This window comes from Gymnogyps californianus, chromosome 3 (genome assembly GCF_018139145.2).
Source record: "Gymnogyps californianus isolate 813 chromosome 3, ASM1813914v2, whole genome shotgun sequence".
Classification (NCBI taxonomy): domain Eukaryota; kingdom Metazoa; phylum Chordata; class Aves; order Accipitriformes; family Cathartidae; genus Gymnogyps; species Gymnogyps californianus.
The window spans coordinates 65,673,865-65,693,897 of record NC_059473.1 but is presented as its reverse complement, the minus strand read 5'-3'; the positions used below and the strand labels follow the sequence as shown (position 1 = coordinate 65,693,897).

General features: G+C 39.3%; 1 protein-coding gene across 1 annotated transcript in view; it reads right to left on the bottom strand.

Annotated features, from left to right (window-relative positions):
* Positions 1-20,033, bottom strand: part of MOXD1 (monooxygenase DBH like 1) — a 52,353-nt gene that overhangs the window by 26,224 nt on the left and 6,096 nt on the right. Inside the window, exons 2-4 of the mRNA XM_050894345.1 lie at positions 13,966-14,112; positions 12,355-12,522; positions 12,145-12,228 (exon numbers count right to left, since the gene is read on the bottom strand). Of these exons, the coding sequence (XP_050750302.1) occupies positions 12,145-12,228; positions 12,355-12,522; positions 13,966-14,112 (399 nt within the window). The remainder of the gene's footprint in view (positions 1-12,144; positions 12,229-12,354; positions 12,523-13,965; positions 14,113-20,033) is intronic.

Sequence of the window (20,033 nt, the reverse complement as noted above, 5' to 3'; positions counted from 1 at the left end):
TCCCGGGGTCAGGCAGGGACCACCCTCCCAGTGCCCCCACCCCACCCCGTCTGTCAGAAAGCATTAAATTAATGCCACAGAATAGTTAGAGCTGAAAGAGATACCTCCAATGCTCAACTGGCTGCAGTCTAGCATGGACTAGCTGCCATAATCTTTCCCGAGATCAGCGGTGTCATTTGCATGTACACAACTAAATGCCTGTTTCTGTTTTCCTCACTGTACAATCCAGATCCTAAATTCAGTCATCATTACTAACAAAGCCCTTTAAATTGCTCTCTGTCCCAAGTGCTTCTGAGTTTATACTGTGCCGCTTACTTAGAAAGGTGTATATTTTGGTGAGTCAATTGCAGGAGGCAGAGCAAAGCCACTGTTTCTGGTTCACTGACGGTCATCTATGTACAACAGGGAGCATTACTGCTTAACGTGAACTGTCCTTCAAATGTAAAAATGTTCACCCAAATTATTTCACACATATTTTTCACATCTTCCAGCTGAAGGAAAATATAACCTGTGTAGTTAGTGACATATCTTGATTCTCGTATTTTAATAAAAAAGAGATGGAGATGAGAAAAAGGCCCAGGCAACAGCAACAATCCCCACCCCCAACCTCATAATGTGATTAGGTAAGGTTTCCTTGGAGGATGGAAATTTTCCAGACCAAAAATAGAGGTTCCATACAACTTAAGGCATTGAAATTTGCATGATTCGTCCTTAATATGTGTGGAGGGGTTTTTTCCAAAGCGAGATTCAAATACAGGATATAATCCCAAGTTGAAATAACAGCACTGACTTATTTATTTATTTATGTAAGCTATATTGTTGGCATTTGGGTTTAACTCGTTTTGAGTATACTTTAAAACGTATGACAAAAATTCTGACGTCACTGTGGAGAACAAGTCCTTACCATATGAATGGAAAACCTTATTCAAAGCACAAATATTTCCTGTTCTTGGTGTAAAGAAGAAAGGATTTGTTTACTCAGTGACTGCATTGTTCAATGAAGGGTCTTATTTAAGTTTTATTAGTATACTGCCTTAAGAAGTAATTACCATACCTCTGATTTAAGCTGCAGAATTTTTATTGGAAAAGAATACATACTTTCAGGTAAAAGTTACTGTTGCTGTGCTGTTAGCTTGGAGAGGAGGCTGCATATCTAAATTCACACAAATCCTTCTGTCCCCACATACTACTGCTAATGATTACACTGTACATCTAGAATTTCTATAGGTCAGTGTGCAGAGCAACTTAAATATTTTAATTAGGAAAGAGGAATCAAACAACACTATAACCAATAAAACCAAACATTTAAAAATGAGAACTAGAGATGGGTTTAGGGCTTCTTGTTCTCTCTGCCATCAAGTCCATTCCTAAGTTCCTACTCCTAATTAATCGCTTTGAACTCTGCCACTCATAAAGAGTTTCAAACCTTAAAGGCATGCAGTAATTTAGACTAAATCCAAAAGAAGTATACCTCAAAGAAATATTCATAAAACATTGTTTCTGCCTGAGGTATGTCTGAAGATTTAAGATAATGCATTTAGTAACAGTTAAAAAGTATAACCCTGAGGAGCAATCTGATAAAAAGCTCAGGTCAAGAAAAAACATGTTTCATTTGGTTACGCTTCCTGGCAATACACTCATTGCACTCCTAAGCAGCACAAACACAGGCAGAGTGGTTGCAATGTTTAGTATGGCCATAGTCTCTCAGCGCAGTTGACATACTCCAAGGAGAATTAATCGGCAATTAATCAGCAACATCATTACTTTCTTGTGAAAACAATATCATAATAAAGGAATATGTAAACAAATATGTTTCAGATCTAAAGCCAAAATGGGTAGTCTATAAAGAGTTTGTATTTATTTAAGAGGAACATATAATTTGAATAGTATAAATAATAAAGTCAACAAAGGTACTCCCTTTTGTTCATGAAATCACCACTCATGCACAGCGATGTCTATCTGTTTCTTTGAGATGGCAATGGAAGAGGTTTTAATTCTATTGTACAACCGCAAAATGCTCCCTTCGACTGTGTAGCTTAATAACATTATACTTTTTCTCCTCCTGCTTCGGAGTGAACGCACAGCTTTGCCCGAAGACAGAGCACATGAGAATTTACAGCGTGTCTGTCGTGGTTTAACCCCAGCCAGCAGCTCAGCACCACGCAGCCGCTTCCCCCTTCCCCTCCCAGTGGGGTGGGGAGGAGGAAAGGAAAAAAAAGTAAAACTCGTGGGTTGAGATAAGAACAGTTTAATAACTAAAGTAAAATATAATACTAACAATAGTAATAATGAAATAATAATAATAATAATAGTAGTGAAAAGGAATATAACAAAAAAAGGAAGGGGGGGAAGGGAGAAAAAAAAAAAAATCAACAGTGATGCACAATGCAGTTGCTCACCACCCGCTGACTGATGCCAGAGCTGCGATCTGCCCCTCTTGGCCAACTCCCCCCTGTTTATATACTGGGCATGACGTTCCATGGTATGGAATACCCCTTTGGCTAGTTCAGGTCAGCTGCCCTGGCGATGCTCCCTCTCAGCTTCTTGCACACCTGCTTGCTGGCAGAGCATGGGAAACTGAAAAGTCCTTGGCTTAAGATAAGCGCTACTTAGCAACAACTAAAACATCAGCGTGTTATCAACATCATTCTCACACTAAATCCAAAACACAGCACTGTACCAGCTACTAAGAAGAGAGTTAACTCTGTCCCAGTCGAAACCAGGACAGTGTCCATTTCTTGTTTTACACATACTGGGGTATACTGTTAGGAAACGTGTTTTCTGACAAGGAAATGCTGCCTTCTGTGAAGGACTACCAAAAGCAAACACACATGAGAAAGACCTTAGGCATTTGGATACCATGCTTCTACAGGAGTCACCAGCCTGGACACTCTGGCACCTAAAGTTTGCTGAAAGGAAAGCACAGGATAAAAGAAGCACAAGGCTCGTGATTTTGACATGACACAGCCTCTTAAGTCAGCAGAACAAATCTTGGGAACTATTGCTCATAACTCTCTAAAAATTTATATTTACAGGGTTAACATACAAACATGAGATGGCTTACAAAATAAGTGCGGCTAGGTAATGCTCACATTAATACTATGATTTCCACATTTTCTCACCCCGAGCCAGATCCTGGTACCCTTGTGTAGGGATCCAGCACCCCTCAACGGCACCCATGAAGTCACACAACGAGGGCCATTTTCAGATGACATGGTTCTTTTGAAGTCACTTGAGAATACTGTATTAAAATTATACTATATTAATTCTCTAGCAACCAAAACTGTAATTAGCACTTCATAAAACAGAGAGACACAGTTTCAGTCCAAGCATTAGTTTGCAGTTTATAATAATTTGCTTAGATACTTATGTTTTCTCAGGTTAGGGTGGTTTGGGTTTGGGGGTTTTTTTGTGTATTTTAGTTAGATTCAAGATGTAAATTATTTTCATACCAGGTAAAACTTCACTTCAGTCTTGTTGCAAAGAGAAACTATTCACCATCTACCTGTGGTTCAGTTGTCATCTGTGTGGATTTTGATGTCATGTATGCTATGTGTGGATGTGGTAGAGTGGTATTGTCTGACTATTGCCTATTTTTCCACTGTTATTAATGTTCTTTCTTTCTATTTTACCCCTGGGAGTCAATGAATCTATGCTCTGGACACAGCTGCAGCTACTGTGCATTGCAAGTGGAAGGGGAGATGGAGAGGGTATCATAACATCATTCTCCAAAAACTAACTCCAGTAGCTAATGCTGGGGTTGCAGAGTGAGAGGTCGGTACTGAAGAGAAACACTTTAAACAGTTAGATCGGAAATGAAATTTCTTCTCCATTTAAATGACATTGGAGCAATTAAATGTGGCTGTATAGAAAATTTGCTTAAGATGCTGCTACTATGTGACTTGTCTGAATTGGAAAGTTGATCTTAAGAAGCAATGCCAAGATGCCAGTAGGACCGAGGTAGATCTGTTCTGTGATCCATCCAGACACTCACCTCAGACCGTGCAAGCCCCATCAAGTCAGATTTTACTACCTATGAACCTGCTGTTCTGGTATTTGCACAGAAGATGCTTTATAATTGCTTATCTAAGGCCCAGTTCTACTCTGAAATATTTTATTGCCTGCTACGATAAGAAGTGTTGATCAGTTGGCTGCAGACCATTCCTAGACACAATTTTCTTATCTCTTCAGTGGACTACTTAATCACAGGCTTACTCTAAAACCATACACAAAGCTAAGGATGAGGAAGAAGAAACAAAGACATGGTACAAGACAACATGGGGTTAATCAATAGCAATCCTGTCCTGAAGATCACCCCACAAATCATCTCAGAATTGGTAGGTGAAACTCAGAGAGCTGCACAAAAATTGTACCCTCCCCTTCTCCATGCTCACCGTTGGTCACATTTTAAGTTAAGGTTCCTGTCATCTAACACTTGTACGTAACTAGAAATTACGCTTCTGACTTTCATTTAACCAGAAAATCACATAAAATACATATTTTCCAACCACGTGCTGGCATAGTCAATACATTGCCATAATGGATGGATGTTGTTTTAATTTAAAAAAGAAAAATCAAAGAAACTGGATTAAAGTAACTACATGTTCAAGTTTGCTGATGACAGAAATGAAGTAGTTTATTTTTGCATACCAAGTGTGGGATAAATAATGCAGCAATAGCTGCATAGTTTAAGTATTCTTATTGTAAAGATTTACAAGTGAAACGAAAGAAGACTACCGCAAAATAAGAATATGTTCCACTAAGAAATATAAAGTTTGGTGTGACAGTAAAATCTGTGGTCATATGTAGTTTCATCTTTGATCACAGAATGAAATAATATATGAAATAATTTTACATATGAAATAATTTAGCAGAATAAGAGAGAAGACAGTATTTCTGCTATTTCCTGAGACAACTGCTTGGGAAACTTTTAATTTCCAGCCAGTTCAGTTATGTGATTCTCTAACACTGCAAAGCCTAATGGGCCAATTCAGGCTTGTACTGAAGAGACAGCCTCCAGATCAAAGGGCAGATAGCTTACAAGCTCTGCAGCGTAAGATGATCATTTGGTTGCCAATCTAATTTACCGAGGCTGAAATTGCTTTGCAGGGGAACATACAGGAAAATACAGAACATTTGTTTATGTCAGGCTGCATGATGCAATTTGCTAGAGTTATCACATTTAGCAAAATGTAAAAGTTCAAGCCAGAGAACAACAAGCAGCTACTGTCTGGTATCACTCAAGTTAAAAATCAGTGCCCTCATTTAGGTACTGAAGGCTACAAGCTGCCCTTCTGGCTTTCAATCAATCAGTCTCTTAAACTGGAGTCCCTTTGTATTTTCACACTGGGGTCTTTGGTATTACTAAAGCATTCCACTGTCAAAAAGCAGAGTTACCCTTGGCAACAAGCTTTTTTGGAGTTTTTACTTCCTTATCAGAGATTGCCCCGAAATTGAACATGAAGATTAACTAGCAGCTGCTGGTGTGCTGCAATACAGGCCTTTCTTTAACTGAAAAGAGGCTCCCTTTTCTAAGGAGATCAACAATGGAAAACTTTGGTGCTTACATAAAAATATGCCCAATGTAACACTTCTCAGCTAATGCTAAATAATTAAGTTTTTTCTGGTGATATGCTTCACCTGTTTTCACTAGTGACATCCTAAGTTCAGTGCCAAAAAATTACACAGGGTTGTGGCTGAGAAAAATCCATTTTTCCTAAAGGCAAATTAAAAAAAAAAAAAAAAAAAGTATTATTTTGCAATTTTTGCTCCTATCACAATCTCTTCTCTCCCCTGACCATTTTGGTGGGACACGTCTCCCCTGATTCATCCATCTGAAAGCCACATATCTAATACAGGCTGGTTATCTGGGTTCTCTCATCCATCAATGGAGAGAGATACTGAACCATACATGGGATGCTTGAGCTCCTGTGTTTCAGGCACCTTCTGTAGGATGATACAAATGGCTATTTTTGCCACTGTAAGGTCATTTAAGCAGCTGGCTCAGACCTGTAGATAAGTCAAGTTAGATGAGAGGAAGCCCATCTTCGTGGTTGGAAATTTACTGTCTTTAATATGTTGCCTGAGTTTAATTTAGTATTCATGAGGTGTACTTAAGAGATACTGAATTTTGACCACATAGTCTAATCCCCAGCATGGGGCTTCTTCCCCATTTCAGCAGCGCTAAATCTGCTCACTCCGTTCTCATCAGCAGGTTCAAATAATGCACACAAAAGGAGCGCATTATACAGGAATCCAAACGTTTAAGAGCTTACAAAATGCAACCTACTATCCTCCTTTCCAACACCAAATGCCCTCTAAAACTGGGCATCCCATTAAAAAAGTTCTCTTACAGAATCTGAAGTATTTTATGCTCTTGAGCACAGTCTCATCACAGCCTTTCTGCCAGTATTTCTCTGACTATACTAGTTTCAAAAAAATCCAGAATGTTTGAAACTATAGGAAAATGAGTAATTGTTAGAGAAAAGACATGTAGATACAGCTAAATGACCCTACTACCCAATTATATTTGTTAATTTTCATAAACGGTTTTTCCTACTCTTAATAGTAAAATTCGATGTCCGACATGTTTTTGTCTATGGGAATACTACTACTGAAGACCGGGGAACTACTTTCCCTGAGGAAAACACAGTATATTTCAAAGAAATTAAGAAAATATAGAGGGAAAACTTACAGAGTGTTGAAACTAGCATGGACATGCTATACACTGAAGCTGAAAATCTTCACACAAATCGATTATGGCATGTCTAGCATGTAGAATATACATACCATTCCTTCACCAGTATATAGTGTAAATTTTCAAAAGTTTACACACAGCATTAAACAATTTGTCAGGTGTAGTGGGAGACCACAGGTATGGAGAATTCACAGAAAATCTAGAGACAGTAGAGGAAATACTGTATCTTCAGGTTTTTTAATTGCAGCAGAAAAAAGTGGAGCACATGGGAGACCTGTGGTTAATGTGAAGCCAAAGTAATGAATCTTTAGCAGATGTAGCTATATTAATAAGCAATACAATTAAATTAAACTAACAGAAGACATGGAGTATTGAAACCTAAGCTAAAGACAGTAATAACAAAAAGCTGTATCTGTAGAACCACAAGTAGAAAGAGCAGTAAAAACAAGCTTTGAACATAAAGCAAAAGCTGTATTTACTGAAATACTGGGAAGTATTTCTCATGAATGTGAAACAAATTTTCACTTTCATGCCGCTGGTAAACATCTGCATGACGCCAGCTCACAGTAAGCAAAAAATAAATTCAGCAAATAGGCAGGAAAAAACAATCATCAACAAACAGTCTTACAAACTGTCAAAGTAGAGAGACATGTCAGCACACACGTGTCCACGCACATTGAAAAGCATGAAAATCAGACATCTCGACGGTACAAGAATTAAAGGATTTCAGAAGCTCCAGTGTGCTGCCACTGAATAACTTTTTTTTTAAACCGAAAGAGCAATAAGAAAGAGACTTTCAAAACGGGCGATTTACAAGAGGGAGGGTGCTGCAGAGATTCCCCTTTTCAGTGTGTTCTCCTCTGGGTAAGCACCTCTCGCTCTGCAAGCCCCTGCTCCCAGCCCTGGCGCGGCAGTGACTCTGCCTGCAAGGGCTCTCCACGCCCAGGGAGCTGCCCTCAGCGTGACTTCAGCAGGGAGACAGAAACCTTTTCATGCAGAGGTCGGTGCATGGACATGCCTGTGTGTCTGCTCTACCAGCGGGTCCCTCCCTCCCTCTGAGAGGTCCTGCCGGAGCAGAGGTCCTTCCCCAGGCGCAGTCGGTGAAACCAGAGAACTTTCTTTAGGGATGCGATTAAGAGGCACATTCAGGACCAGCCAGAATAACGATATTTACAGAGAACTGCAAAAATCCTAGGAAGAAATAACCTTAAACCCAACTCCGGAAAGTCTGGGCTAATAAGTGGAATGCTTTTTTTCTAAGAAGGCTACTTCTAAGAAAGCTCCCGGCTAACTTCCATATGTGAGAAAAGTTAAAATCCCTAGGGTAGTAAGCCTGAGGTACATACCACAGCCTGAAGCTCAAAGCAGCAAAACAGGCCAATGCACACGTAGCTGCAGGAGGAGTTTACAGCCAGGCAGCGATGTGCGCTCTCCCACGTGAAGAGCAGCCAGGGTCCACCACTCCAGGACCACTGCGGAGCCATCCTGCAAACCGCTGATTTGAAGAAAGACGGTTGCCTGCTACTACCTCCAAGCAATCCCTTTCGTCTGTTCTGCGTATTGTTATTTTCAAAATTGACCTATTACCCTGATAATTGGTTCTGCTAACAAAAAACACACAGGAGGGAAAACCTGTAGAAATTTAACAAATTTTCAAGCAGCCACCACTCAGTCAGGTAGGCAGCTTGAAGCTTGGAGTGATATACTCCATCAGCCACAAAACCAGCTCAGTGCCTGGTATTGGTTGTAATCTGGGTAACTCTTATCACTATTGTGCCCAGCTATTGAGAAATCATCTTATTTGGTTTTATTTCTTAGCAGGCATAATGTTATTATGAGTTATTTCTCCAGGAGTTCCCAGAGGCATCAGAGAAAATCTCGTAACAGAAGGCATTGTAGGAACATGTAGGAAGACACAATCTCTTCCCTAGGGAAGAAGTTGCAAGACATATGAAAAAAAGGAAGATTAAACAGAGAAGTCCTAACCCTGGCTGGATGCCTTGTTATTGCAGTGAAGCTCTGCTCTCCATTGGTAAATGCAGCATGAGGAGAAATTACTTATCCACGTCCTTATTCTACCTATAAGATGAACACAAGATTACAATCTTATCACTTGCACAATTTACATGGCATGTAGTGCAGCTTGATCAAGAACAGTCAATGAAAACTTGCTGTTTCTCATTACCTGAGGTTCTTGGAAAGTAGCATGAATATTATGTAAAGAGAAAGAAAAGACATAAGGTCTTACATAATTTACCTTCGACTGATTTTGAGATCTCTTATGCTAGTTATTTCTTTATCTTGTGCTAACAGAAGAACCCAGGCCTTGCAATCACTACCCAAACAAGCCCTCTGATTCACTTCAAATCCTAAGCAGCCAGGTGGAGGACCGTGCGTGAGCTACCCAGAAGGAAAAGGCAGCATATTGGGACATCTGCAAAAAAAGTTTCTCATTGCCCAGAGTGTCATTCAGTTTGGGGGACTTTTTTTCCCATGAGAAGAAAAAGCACAAAAGAGGAAAAGGATGTGTGCTGGACATCCTCACTATCCAGCATCAGAAACGTTTTATTTGTACAAGTGCGGGTTTGGTCCCATGGACCGACGGCCCATTTCCACCTCGGGGACTTCTGTTGTGCTCCTGGCTCACACTCTCCTGCTGAGTTTCACCCAAAGGGATTCAGTTCACAAGCTCCACGACTGCTCCATGGCAGTAACCACACCAAAGTAAGCAAGAATATCTTGAAGATTCACTTCAGAAGCGTGCTTCTCATCCAAACTAAAACACTACTGTAGATACACCCTAAGACCAAGTGTTATCACTTGCCCAGCTGTTGCACCACTAGATTGTATTTACGAAATATGTTTGTAAATGCTTTGAATATGTTCTGCCTGACAGCATAGTTACTCTTTCTTAAAGTAATGCATGGTCAATGGGAGTTAAAAAATCCTTTTTAATTCGGAATCTGGATTCAGAATCTGGCATTTGTTAACCAGAGATGATTAAAAGTCTTGGCCTCTACCTTTAATGATAGGTCTAATTTTTTCACAGATAGTTTCCTTCATTAAAATATTGTGCTTTCTCGATGAAACTGATATTTTTAAAAATACATTATTATAAAATGCTCAGAGCAATTTTCAAGAAAGGAATGACGGACAACAGCTGAACGGTATGAAAAAAATTCTTGTTGTGGCTGTTGCACCTGCTTGAGACTCTAGATCACCAGCAGATTTACACATATGCACAGCTAAGCACACACTTCCATGGTGTTGATGGCACACATTGTCCAACAAGAGCTGAACTGCACTTCAGTGCTCCGCAAAATCATACAGGAGGACAGAAATGGCTAAAGTCAGCTCACATGTACACTACTTAAGTAGACTGAATTATAGCAGAGACAAATTTGTACTATTTTCTAAACTTTTTTTTTCTGTCTGTAAAAATGAGATGTGTAGGTTTGTATGAAAATGGTGCTACAGAAGGCATCCAGAATCAACATCCATGAAAGTGTTTAACTAACACAGACAGTTTGATCAGGCCAAATAATTCATCTGTCCTCCCCTTTGTGAAATTCAATCTTTGTTTGCATAGCTAATATCCTCCTGAGTAGCCATAAGCCCCATCCTTTGTGTATCAGTAGGCTTTAGGAAACGTTTAATCAGTTTGCCAGAGTGCATAGATAGAATTCCACAACAACCCTCTATGTGTCATCTACAAAAGTCACATACATGAAAATATAAGTTGTGCCCCTGAAAAGAAATGCTAAGGAAGTGTTCCTACATAATTCTTCTCTCTTTCTGTAATTATTTTTCTCTCTCTAAACATCTTTTAAGCAGCAAGATGAAATTCGTTTGCTTTTCTGAAGGTGGAAAATTGCTGAGGATTCTACTCTGATTTTTAACTTTATAAAAAACAACTAAATTGCTGATTTCAAAATATGATTTCTAAAATTGTAATATACTTTATACATCATCATAAAAATGAAGAACATAAAACTATTCTGAAAAATTAGTCAGTGTATTTCTGAGCTAAAATAATGTTTTAGCTTCAACCAACCACATTTTTTTTTTAAAATGAGTAACGGTATGTGCAGTCAAGCAAAACATTTAAAAAATAAATTCAGAAAATATAAATAATAAATAGTTCCAGAGAACTTTTTAGCAGAACAGCATGTATCTACAACTTCCACCAAACTTAACATGTTAAGTGTGATTCTGATACTACCATTTTGAAGCTCTCTCACTTGAAAGCAAAAGGCTAGGAATCCTGACATAAACACTGTATTACAAGCAAATTCTGCTTTTCATACAGATCTGTGAAAGTAGCTGTCACAAATTTCAAATGTGATTAAAGATCAAGTACCTGAAGGCAGGAATTTGGACTTTGCAATTCTTCATTCTGATAAAGTGCAGAAACCCACAATATTTCAGAATAACTATAGGTATTTCTGAGACATACACTGGAGATCACATGTTAAGTTCTCTGAGTTAATTTAAAATTTCAGTCTTACTGAATGCATTGGAGAAACATGACTTACAATCATCCAAAAAATGGAATAGAATTGTATACTTAAAAGCATTCATGGGTTCAAAGAAAGATAAAAATGAGGGCCAGAGCTATCTCACTGTGCTATCTTAAGCAGTTTAGAACAACAATAATAAGTTGTTCTTTTAGGAGGTCTTCAGTATATTGCTCCTGGGAAGGAATGCGAGAACCATCTTTCCCCCAGCACTCTTAAGCTTTCAGTTCCAAACTGAAAGACAAGTTAGAAAATGTGCTATAGGAAAACATGTTTATGCATGTGGGTTTTGAAATCACCTTGGATCCCGCTGAACCTTGTGTGGATGTTTACACGTTTTCATTAATTTTTAAATAAACTACAATATCCATCTCTTTTTTCATAATATTTGGCTTTTACACAGCCAAAGATAATGGAGTCTGTGCTCACGTGATGTAATGTGGCATAACTCCACTGTGGTCATCGCAAGAGAGGTGACTGGAATCAAATAAGAACCTGGCCCTTTATTTGAACAAACGTCACCATTTAATTATTTATTAATCTAAAATTACTCTCTGTTAAAAGAAATTCATTAGATTCCTATATAAAAGTAGAAACTTGATGGAACATGCTTTCAGACAATTTTACTTAGTCTTTGCCAGAAATGTTTACAGACAGAAATAATTTTCAACCTCATTTTCTTAAGGGAGAGAGGACGTAGGAGAAGAGAAAGAAAGGGGCTCTGTCACTGCGCGTGCCGGTTGTCAGGGCACACCAGAATCAGCTCCTGGGCACACATACACATACACTTGACCCATGTTTGTGAAGACAGACAAGAGGTCTTGTTTTCACTCCACTAAGCAGTGAAACAAATTTTGAAAGTGCAAGAATTGATTTGAAGCGTAATCGTTATCTGAGCTCCTCTAAATTTGCTCAGTCTGAATCACTCACCTTTGTCACATGGTGCTTTTCATGTTGTACAGGAATCTTAAACATTTGGCACCAATATGTTGTATCCTTGTCTGGTACAGGCACCTGTCTTAATAAAAAGGGCAAGAATACAATATTATAAAAGTCACATTACCCTGTTGCCTAAGCCCAAAGCTTTGGCTACCACCTTATCCCCATCTCCACATAAACCCAAAACTCGGAGTAACTTACGTCTTTGTTTGTCAAGTCAAAGTACGGCAAAGAGGCAGATAAGACTTCTTCCTTCTCAGGGTTCAGTAAACGTAGACTCTTTGTACCACGATTAGACCCATGGTAATTTTGACCTGCTTCTCCCATGTCTTTGTGGTGGTAAGCCCATATTACCCGCACTGTGCTCTCCTGAAAAAAAAAAAAAAAATCCATAAGGAATAGGGACAATATCTTCCTTACATAGTTCACATAAATCCTACGATAGGTATGGTGTAGGTGTTGCTGTATTTGAACAATGACAATGTATACCAGAGGAGCAGTCACCTACTGACACAATTTTGCTGTTAAAATTGATAATGTTTTATACTCGTAGGGTTCATTGGAGATATGCAGAAGTTGAATCTCTCTCTGATAGATTCCTTCATTAATGTCACAAATTTAAATCATATCTGCAAATAACAGAACAGACTCATAAAGAGGTAACCAACTAAATGCATGACAAAATTTTGTCTAGAAGTGTCACTTATTTGGCCAGCAACCAGAAGGTTTCCCCCCCAAATATTTTCCAGGCTCATCTCTGTCAAGATGTGAATACCTTCTGTGAACTACTGTCCTCACATGCTAGGGAAGACAGACATTCAATTACAGAACAGATTTACATCTTAAAAATCAATCTACAGCCACAGCACAGATCAATTCTCTGTAAACCATTCTCAGATTGCAATAATCACTCTTGAGACAAAGTACTCTAATAAATCCTGAAGTGTCCCAGAATGTTAAATTATACTGAGAATTCGGAGCAGGTGCAAAAACCATAGATCCATTGACTGCCTGGAAATCTGGCAGTTTATACAGCTGCGGTTTGCTTCCTGCATCTTTCAGCTCCTCATGTTGTTATTATTGCGTATATTGTGAAAACATAGATAATGAAAATAGTGTTGAACTGCTATAGCAATGCTTCCAAAATGAGTAGTAAACAAGCCAAAGCATAGAAAGCCTTGCAAATCTCTCTAACCTATATGTCATTTCCAATACAGAAGTCATCAACTTCTTATAATTTAAAATTATGCTTAGGAAACAGTACAGCAGTCCCTAGGGCAATAGAATAATTTACCATGAAAAGTATGTTACCATGGAAAGAGTTTTATCATAAAACTCTCCAACTTCTTAATTTTGAATAAAGAAGTAAAACAAATATGTACTTTAAATATATCTGCTCCAAACTTTTTTAAAAGTCTATCTTTAAGATCAGTTACAAGTTAGTGTAAGACCTAAAAAGTGTTTTTCAAGTTGGCATCTCTTGAATGATTGTAACTGTGGGATATGGGACTTGATGGCCCAGAGGCGCCTGTTTCAATCCTGTGTTCCCTTGGTGTGTTAGAAATTAGAGAACATAACGCATTAAAGTAGAAGGACAAAGAAAGCTGAAATTAAAATAGAAGAGCTTAATGAAACTAGCACAAATATTTTACCTGGTTAATTTAAGTTGACCAAACAGATGTTTTGGAAAGTGAATTTCTCTAATTCTGTCCTTTTACTAAGATGAGATTTTAATAACCAGCTTCATAACCATGTATACATTTGGCCTGCATGAATTACTTCATCTCTTTACATATAGGCAGAGCCTCTTACCGTTATGCTCTTGTCATTTGTGTCACAAGTGTGCAGTTCTCTGCTAAAAGCCAATATTGTATGTGTACTGTTTTCCATGGCATATTCCAGATGGTAATCCTGTTGAGGGTCCTTTTTTAGTACTCTGTTTTCATCTGTAAAATAATCCTGTTGAAAAGAAAATGTGGCCCATTATTAAAATCTAATATTAAATTAAAAATGAAACTTTACGTCCAATACTGAAGCTCCTTAAAACACATCTTTATGTAAAATGCTGAAGTATCAGAGTTTTGTATCAAATGATAAATTTGAGGCAGCACTGAACTTTTTTTTATTAAAAATCTCCAAGAAAGCAAGTCTCCTTGATAAGCAGCTTAAAGAATGTCTTGAGCAACTTTAACAACACACTGCCTGTACTTAACTGCAGAAATAAAGGCTGTACCCAACAACCAAGAAGCCTAATTTATCATAACTAGGATGTCGTGAACTTCAGGAGAAATTGCAGAGAGAATGAATTTCACCTAATATTCACATCAACAATATTGTCGTTCCCTCTTTTCCCAACTTTTTCTTTGTTTTTGTTTCCCCACAAAAAGCAAACCTCTTGAATGAACATCCACTGGAACCAGAAACCCTACGGCTTAACTAGCACGAAAAGTGCTCAGTTCATACAAAAGGTGCTGGGCTGGGGTTAGGCTGGGGTTTTGTGGGGGGAGCTGTTTGTATGAAAGACGCTCCCCGTCTGGGGTTCAGCAGAAGCACGGTACAATGGAGGAGCGGCTGCAGTGATGCCAGGTCATTAACCTCCTCACCCCGAATTCCTGCGGCCCCACGCAGCTGGGACCCGGCCCTCCCTCTCCTCCCACCCTGGCCACCTGCAAAGGGCTGGCCGCCGCCTCAGACGCACCCCTTCTGGGTGCCCTCCTTTGAGTTTTAGGCTGTTTCTGCCCGGTCTGGGATGGGGAGGGGGGCTTTTAACTAATAGATGTATTTCTCATGCCGAACAGGCTACAGGAAGACACCATTAATTGTGCGGTGCCCTTCGCAAAATAACGCAGCGCCGGCTGTTCCTGGAAGGCGTTTACTTCTGTAGCTATTTGGACCTCTGTTCACTTTTAGAGAGATTTCTAGCTTTCCCCTTTTGTTAAAATGGAGGTAACCAAGCTGAAAAATTGTAAAATGTTATGTCCAAGTATTTTGATACCGGCAAAAGTAGCTGATACCTTATTAATTCACTAAAGGATCATTTAGGAGCTGTAATCTTAAACTTAACCCCACCCTAGAAATCTGTGTGTGTGCAAGAGACCACATGCACACCAGTCAGAGTTCACAAGCTGGTCTGCCTTTTATATATGTACAAATAACTGCATGCCCAAACATTTCATTAAGGTATATTAATTTGGATGAAAACTTGTATAAAATTATCTCAGTCATGATGCAGTTTCAAGGAAGAAAAGGGTAAAAAGCTGACCATTTTTTATCAGTATGAAAATATTTCAGATTTAATTCCGTCTTGCCAAAACTACTGAAATGGTTTGGATTTTTTCAGTTCTGGAACAAATCTAAATTTCAAAAATGTTGAAAGGTACCGAAAAGAGTCCTTCTTTTCCTGTCAGCACTTCTCACCACTATAAATGAATGAGTACATATGTGAAAGAATACACACATGGAAAAATAATCACCAAAAAGAGCAAAAGAGGGGTCTGGGACCTGAAGTTGTATGCTGAAAGAAAGGGAACTGATGAGTTCTGTTTGTTTAGAGAAAGAAATTTGGATTTGCTTTTCCAGAGGGAAATAATGGGCCTGTTCTGGGATGGTACTTGAAGATGGGTACTTTATGGGATCACAATGCTCCACTTTAACCCTGCATCAGAGCTTGGAAAGATGCAGTGTATGTCTATGCGCAATACCATCCCTGCTCTGAAAACGCTCCTCTACAGAATCTCTGCTTCCATCTTAAAAATAGTAAGGGCTTGTCTGGACAAGAAATGTAACCTTGTGAACATCAGCTTTTATTAAAGTGTGATATCTTTGCTGAAATGTTACATTAAATTGGAGGAAGGCACTCTTGTATTAGAATAAGCACCCACACATTGAATTATTGAAGAATACAAATTCAAGAATAGCTTTTCCTCATGTGAGCAGGTTGAAAGTCTTTGCCTGAAACCGCTGTGAAGGAAAGCTCAGAAATGTGAAGCAAAGTTAGGTGTGTACATTCAAATATTTTGCTGGTGAACTTCACCATTTCTTAACAAGTCTAGAGGACACAGCCGTAACCAAAAAAACCTCTTGTGATACAGCCCTGACTTCCATGAGCCTGCGGGAAGAATGCAAAAATAACTTGAAGAAGTTGTGTAATTAAGGTATTAGCTCAGATGTGCCTTGATAATGTGATTGTCAGTGTAATTATTTCACTCGCCTGGATGGCAGTCAAAGACAGGTCACAGCTCTGGCTTACTGCGAGGGGCTCATTCTGTGGCTGCTGGCAGATGCTGTGGGGAAGGTGGTCCCAAAGCCCGGGCCCCAGGGGAGGACCACGCTGCTCCCCGGGGGAGGAGAGCTGCATTGGGAGAGCTGCGTTGGGCGCTCGCAGCGCTGCCTGCCCGGGCGCTTTCTGCCTACCCCTGCTGTCGACGCTGAACAGCACCTCGCTCAGTGACTCACCTTAAATTATTTTGCAGGTAGATGCTAATCTGACCGACTAAGGTTAATCTTTCCCATGTGAAAATTTCTGTGAAGTAATGAATTCCTTGTCTCTACTTACTTTCTCTGCCTGATACACGCCACCTTGAAACAGCCCTGGAATATCAGGGTACTGAGAATACCTGGGAAGCAAATTTATGTAGTGCCCAGGAAGACAGAGATGTCCATTTATTCCCCAAATCCTACAACTCCACTGAGTGCAGTGGGACTGTCCTAGAGGAATCAAGTGTGAGTATGCTTGCCAGGAGCTATTTAGGAGTCAGCTAACTGCCTCTATTACTATTTTTATTTCCTTTGTTGAAAATTATCCAGATGTTCATCACAACAATAAAATCAAATAAGGTAACAAAAAATTTCTGAACAGCTCAGAATTTGATTGCTCAACCTCTCACATGAAAACAGTTTGTTTACCAGTTTTAAAACAAAATAAGGCCATATTGCCAAGGAAACACACTGATCTCTTTCTGTTCACAGAGATTTTAAGTCAAACTATGCAGACTTTGCTCAATTTACTCATCAGAGCTTAAAAACCTTTAAGACGCGTTTGTATACAAAATGTAATGAACAAAAGGAGGTTATCAAAAATGAAGACACACTGACAAACTGTGATGCCATATCCTTTTCAGCAGCATCTTGGAAAAGCAAGAAAAAGTTAGTTGTAGGTATATCTATATAGATATATGTCTGTATCTTTATACATGTCCTATGCTTCCTTGCAGAGTAGAGAAATAAGAATAAATTAAATTCCTGCTCCTATGGTACAAAGGCAATCAAAACCACCACATTTGCACAGCCTACACTCTATTTAAGTCCTTGTGTCTAGTCAAAGGAGAAAGCTGGGTACCTCTGAAGGCCTTTGAAAAGTGACAGCATAGAGGATGGGTCCACCAGAGGCCAGAGAGGGGACATTAGGCATCTGGGCTTCAGCTGAACTGAGGATACCTAAATATGGTTCGAAACTCTCCCAGGGCCAGACTACTGTAACACAGAACTCATCTAAATTCACAAGTTTCACTCATTTAATTCTGTAGAGAAAGGAGTGTGACATTTTCTTCAACAGAATTACAGTGCCTCGATATCTATCACAGATGGTCTGAAATGTGCCTCGTATTGGAACAGTTTATTCTTCCTACCAGGTGGGAAAAGGCTCTAATGTGGCGACCTCTTTTACACAGATTTGGTTTTGCAACCCCATAGAGTTAGCTAGAAAACCTGTGTCTTTTGTAGGATAGATTATAGTGGTACAACTCCCCCTGAATTTCATGGGGTCCCAGCGGAGATCTACAATAACTATCAAGTCCTTAAAGCTGCATTTCTGAAACACTCACAGCACAATCCTGACAACATGGTTTTATGTACTGATTCGGCATTTGCATCCAGATTCTTCAGTTTCTTATACACATAAAACTATAGATCATACCTTAAATGAAGATAAAGTTTTCAAGTTTCACATCAACTTTACAGAAGTGTAAGCATTCCAGACTATATTTTTCTAGTATGAATATCTTATTTTGGTTATTTAAATAGTGTTTAAAACAAAGTTTCAGAAGCATTATTGGTCATGCTACATAATAACAAAGATGTTAATTTTATTTCAGAATTTGCTTACGTAAACTGTTTACATGTGAAACATCTAAAGTTTCTGTACTCCCTTTGATAATATTGCATAAAATGGCATCTTAAGCTCTGGACTAAGTTGTGCAATCAGTCAAATAACTAGGTATCTCTTTCCTCACATTACCTAGAAGTTGAAACAACATACGGAAAATGAAAAATCTTCCTGACAGTACAAGTTATTTTATGTTCTTTTCCAGATATGAAGCTGATCATGTTATACTGTTTTTCAGATCCCATTAACCTCTCCCTTTCTCAAAAAAAAAGTTTTGCGGCGTATATGGTTTCTGATTGCTGCTCTACAAACAGTCAGGGAGAATAATTTCTTAAGGATGTGAAAAGAGGCTGGTTTCTCCTTCGAGAATGTAAGCACAGCTGCGGAGGGAAGCCTGACCCCGAAAGCACCACCAGCTGTCATCGCAGACTTGAACAGGTGTTTATGGGACTCCCTCCACAGATCTTTACAATGTACAAGATTGTTTTGTTTATGATATCTATTTCCCATCCTAAATTATATACAGTACCTTTCAACCTCAAGGAGCATAAAATAACTCTCAAACTGTGGCCCCATCCAGCAATCGCTTTGTGGGCTCGGCTTGCGAGCAGCTCTGCTGCCGTGATTTATACATGCTGCCCTTCTCTAACCGGGAGACCGCTGCCATTTCAGCAGCGATTTAACACTTACAAGCGAGTAAAGGGACAAGCCAGGAATGGGAAATGAGAGAAAAACAAGCTGTCCTGCAACTAGTCTTCACCTATGGTCTGTAGCCAACCCATGGAGTTTTGAACATCCCCAAACTACCCAAACTGACGTCTAAGACCAGGGCTGAAGACCAGTTTGGCAAAGGAGTCGGGAAGCTGTAACCAAGATGAAAGTTGGCGCAGGAGAGGATCTATCTGAGTATAAATAGGATGGATAAATTGCTACAGTATGCAAAAGAACTGACCAAAACGTTTGTTTGAAATAAGCACCAAGCTATGCCTTTCCGGGTTTCCAAAAAAATAACTGTGGTTAACATTTCTCTTTTTTATTGTTGCATTCAATTTAGATGGAATCCTGCTGCTCATGGTTCCAGCACACACTGGATGTTACCACCAAAAAGAAGCTGGTTTTACATTGTATTTGGCAAGAAGCAAACAAAGCATGAGTTTACAAATAAGCAAACCAAACTTTTTTGCAACCTCAAAAAAGTTTCAGCTTGAGTTTCAGGCAAAGATCTTACTATGCTCTTACGTTAGGGAAAAGCAGAGCCCACCCACAGAAAACTAACAGGAAGCAGGAGTCTGAAAGCATCACTGCTCCGTGTAAGAACACCTTGAGATCATTCCAGTTGACTGATCCAATCTTGGGATTGGCCCCTAATGAAAAAAAATCCACAGAAAGGGTACAGGGACAGCAATCAAGCAGTTGCAAGAAGTTCCTAAAGTAACTGGGATCGGTAAGTTCAGCTGCTGCCCTGTGAGCCGTCTGTTTGTAACTAACGTACTGATTTCTTTTTTTTTTTTACCTACACAGCAGATTAGCATGAAGTGATTCAGTCCTTGCTAGGAAGCCTGGATCTTACTCACGCTGGCAGTTCCGAGAAGCTGTGCACAATTCCTGGTACAATTCCAATTAAACTGGCTGAATTACACTGGAGTAAATGTGGATTATTTACTTCAGGTGTACTACTAACTTTGAAAAGGACAGAAAATTATTATCTGTAACAACTAATTGTGGATGTGTCTGCATTTTAAAGGCAGACATACACATATACACGAAGACACACATT